General features: G+C 46.3%; 1 protein-coding gene across 1 annotated transcript in view; it reads left to right on the top strand.

Moving 5' to 3' along the window:
* Positions 1–17: 17 nt before the first annotated feature.
* ITGAE (integrin subunit alpha E) overlaps positions 18–4,204 on the top strand; it is a 68,843-nt gene continuing 64,656 nt past the window's right edge. The window contains exon 1 of the mRNA XM_036836310.1: positions 18–119. Within this exon, the coding sequence (XP_036692205.1) occupies positions 83–119 (37 nt within the window). The 5' untranslated portion in view covers positions 18–82. The remainder of the gene's footprint in view (positions 120–4,204) is intronic.

Genomic DNA, 4,204 nt, shown 5'->3' with positions numbered 1-4,204 from the left:
CTTATTGGACAGCCTTCGAGGGGGAAGATGAGGGAAGCTGCCAGCTCACCCTTCCAGGATCCTAGTCTGGGGGCCGAATCTCATGGACCTGACCTCAGAGGTGCATCCGTGCCGCCCAGGTAGATAAGAGCCGCAGCGTCGATCGCCCTTCGTTCCTCCCTGGGGATTTCTGTTAGGGGGCCTTGTTAGCGATCAGCTTGAAGTGAAGATCAAGTTCAGTGCTGTGGGATTTTTAGGAACAAAAAACTGTGACTTTGGGATTTGGGGTGGATTTTTGTGCTAGGGGTGGGGTCATGGGTTAATGTTGAACAATTTTTAAGTCTGTATTATGTTTAAAAAATATTAATGATTTAAAAGTTAAATTTTTTAATTTTTATATGTGAAAATACTTCCTATTGGCTACGAGGGAAGCTCAAGTGGTGTCTTCTTATGTGCTGTTAATATATATATTATATACTTTGGAAGAAGGCAAAAGAGGGGAGCCTCATTATTTTTAAATGATCCTAAGTGTATAGTCTGTCTGTTGTACATAGAGTTTAACTTGCTTTTTGGCCGCTTGTAGGGAAAAATACCCATCCACCTGAGATGGGAACCTGTCATTTATTATCACTTCAGAAGGTGATACACTGTTATTTATTCTTTTCTGTCTCCAAGTTCTGGCACTTGAAGACTTCTTCAAAACTGGTAAATAAGGTAATAGTTATAGAAATTTTAGTTCATTTATTTCTAAACTCCTTTCAGATTATTTTACCATGAGAAGGTGGTAGATTATTTTGTCTTCCTGTCTGATTTTTATTTTGAAGTATTTAGTGTTGTATTCCTCTGCAGGCTTAAAAATAGTGTTTTACTTCAATTCAGTAGAGCTTAGGAGTTAAAGAGAATAAAGCCTGTGTTGCTTGTGTGGTGTTACAACCCCTCACCTGTCTGGAATGTCCAGCACCCAGTGCAGCTCAGGGTTCTAGAGATCTTTGCTCGTGCCTGAGCTAATGGTCACGTGATTAGTTGATTGCAGTGTGGTGCGATGGAGGGCGGAACGAACGCTTTGTTTAATAAAGAAAGGCGGGGAGACTTGAGAGTTGCAACAAGAACTATGTTGTCCATATTTTGTTGGTTAACCTGCTTTTTCCCTCCCTGTAGAAAGATGAGAGCATGTAACCATGATATGTTTCAGCTTCCTAGTGGGATTCTAGGAAAGAGCTGGTTCGGGTTTCTCTGCCAGTTGAGACCTAAGGTTTCTGAGGTTTCTCAACTCTTTGCCCATGAAGCACACAGCTGAGAACCAGGTTCTTGAGGAGGGGCCAGGGTCTGGGCGGTTGGTCAAGTGAGAAGTGCAGGGGCTGTAGAGTCAGAGACGCCGACCCCTGGCTCTGCTCCGTAGGCCTGGGCCTCAGTTTCCCCTTCTAGCAAATGAATGGGCTGGTACCAGAGCTGCTGGCTTCGTTGGTGCGTCTTAATGGTGTTTTGCTGTGTCAGAGCGGTGGCTGCAGCGGGCTGGCCAGCACCAGTGTCTGCGGCAGGTGCAGGGAGGGTCAAGGAGACAACTGAAGGTGTGCATGAGGTTGTGGACGGGACTACCCCCACCCCATTCCAGTCTCTGGGCCACTAGTGAGACAGAGAGGTCCCCATGGTCAGGGTCCCCACTGACATGCTCTCTGCAGTGTTCAGAAAACTCCCCTTCTCAGACTTTCCCTTGTGTTTCCCAGTCATGACCCTTTCCCACCAGTAGTTCAGGCCCACTTGTCCCATGGCCTTTCAGCCCTCACCAGTCTTTTGCTAGGGATCAAGGAAGACTTTCAGGAAGGGCAGTGGTGTGTAGTTAAAACTGATGTGACCAAGAAAAATGCCTACTTCAGCAGCCTTGCAGTGCTCACAAACACGCAGAGCCCAGAAAATTACCTTTAAAGACGTTAAGTTTTATTTCCCAAAGTTATTGGCCTTAGCCTCTCACTCGCCAGCCCACTCAAGCACTCAGATCTTGCAGCAGCTTACGAGTGCTCTGGAAGCCCAGGCCCTTTCTTGGGAGTTGGGGAGCAAAGATGGACAGTCGGTTTAGTCTTTACACATATGAGATTTAGATACGTTTTGCTGCTTGATAATACTTACAGATACCTCATTTCTGTTTTCCACTCTCCGCCTTGGAGAGGTGCCAACTACCAGGAGAGCTTGTGGAGCCCAGCAACAATGGAACCTCTCCTCCCCTGGCCTCCTCTAGCCTGACCCCATGAGTCCCTCGCCTTAGGTCAGAAACTGTCTTCTCCCACTCCATCCCCGCAGCAGCCTCTTTAGTGGTTCCTCTCCCTGTCTCTCCCTCTCCATTCTGCACACTGCAGCTGGATGAACTTTCGGTGTTGTTAGCAGCTTTATTGAGATATAATTTACATAGCATACAGTTCACCCATTTAAAGTGTACACTTCAGTGGCTTTTAGTATATTCACGGAGTTGTGCATCCATTGCCATAGTCAATGTTAGAATATTTTCATCATCAAAAAGAAACCCTGTACCCATTCGCAGTACCCCATTCCCTCTTCCCCACTGGCAACCACTAACTACTTTTTGTCTCTATGGATTTATCTATTCTGAACATTTCATATAAATGGGAATGATACACTTTGTGGCTGTTTGTGACTGGTTTCTTTAACTAAACATATTTTCGAGGTTCATCCATGTTGTAATATATATCAGTACTTCGTTTCTTTTTATTGCTGAGTAATGTTCCATCGTATGGATATACTATATTTTGTTTATCCATTCATCAGTTGATGGACCGGTGGGTTGTTTCTACTTTTTGGCTGTTATAAATAATGCTGCTGTGAAAATTCATGTACAAGTTTTTACATGGACATATGTTTTCATTACTCTTGGGTTATATACCTAGGAGTGGAATTGCTGGGTCCTCTGGTATGTCTATCTTTAACCTTTTGAAGAGCTGCCAGACTGTTTTTCCAAGCGGCTGCATCATTTTCCATTCCCCCCAGCAACGTTATGAGGGTTCCAATTTTTCCACATCTTTGTCAAGACTTGTTATTTTTTGATGTGAATTGGTATCTCATTATGGTTTTGATTTGCATTTCCTTGATGACTAATGATGTTGGGCATCTTTTCATGTGCTTCAGGATGAACATTCTTAAGAAGGTTATTCCTATTGCTCCTGCCTAAAAGCATCACCATTGCCAATGGGATAAATTCTGAACTCCTTTGATAGCTCACAAGGCTGGTCAAGATCTAGCCTCTGGCAGTATCTCTAGCCTCTTCTCCCCATCCTCCCCTACTTTCTGCTTACTGGTTTCCTGGAGGCATCTTGATCTCACCAGCCTCCCAGACTTTGCTCAGTGCTGTTCCTCCTCCCAGTGACACACCCCGCTGGTCCTCTCCTCATCCCACCTCAGCTTTGCCTTCTCCTCTCCCTCATCCTCAAGGACTTACAAACCTCTCCAGGAAGCTACCTGCAACTTCCGGAGCCAGGTTATTGGCCCTGTTATGTGTCCCGTGGTACTGCCACGAAGGAGTCTTGTTACATTCCAGGGTTAGGTTATAAAGTCATGCCTAGGGTAAAACTTGAGTGTAATCAAAACTCCTTTCGGACACCCTGAGGAAGGCGCCATGTTGAAGGACCATTATCGCGAGGTGCAGTGCGGCTGGTTCCTGCCTGTGCGGGAATAGGTCACAGTCTCTTTAGCTGAGCACCAGGAGAAGTGGTTAGCCTGCAAGTAGGGCCGTGTTATGCAAGCAACACTTATTTGTAGGTGTTAGACTCACACTGAGGCGAGCAGTTCGCTTTTGAAGAGGCTCTTGGGAACCGCGACAGGCCACAGGAGCAGCAGGGGCACAGGCTCACCTCAGGCCCCCACGCCTGTCTGCTCCGGGAGCGGAGGGGCAGATGGAATGGCCCAGATGGCTTAAAATTGTTTTCCTTGTCTTTTTTCTTTTTCCTAACTTTTTCAGACAAATGCCGTTATGTTTGCCTAAGTGAAATATGTATGTAATGCCAAATCTCTGTACCCCCTCAAGCCAGCACACCGCTACACTGGATCGCAGTTCCCTCTTCCTACCTTGTCTTTTTGTTAGACTGTGAGCTCCGTGAGAGCAGGGCCACATCTGGCTTGGTCATGGGGTTCCCCAGTCCGAGTGCCGTGCCTGGCACCTGGCAGATCCCCTATACACATAGCTGGATGTGTAAATTCCCCAGCTGCCGGAACAGCTCCA

This window comes from Balaenoptera musculus, chromosome 20 (genome assembly GCF_009873245.2).
Source record: "Balaenoptera musculus isolate JJ_BM4_2016_0621 chromosome 20, mBalMus1.pri.v3, whole genome shotgun sequence".
NCBI classification, from domain to species: Eukaryota; Metazoa; Chordata; class Mammalia; order Artiodactyla; family Balaenopteridae; genus Balaenoptera; species Balaenoptera musculus.
The sequence above is the reverse complement of the archived record's forward strand: the minus strand, read 5'-3'. Positions and strand labels throughout refer to the sequence as shown.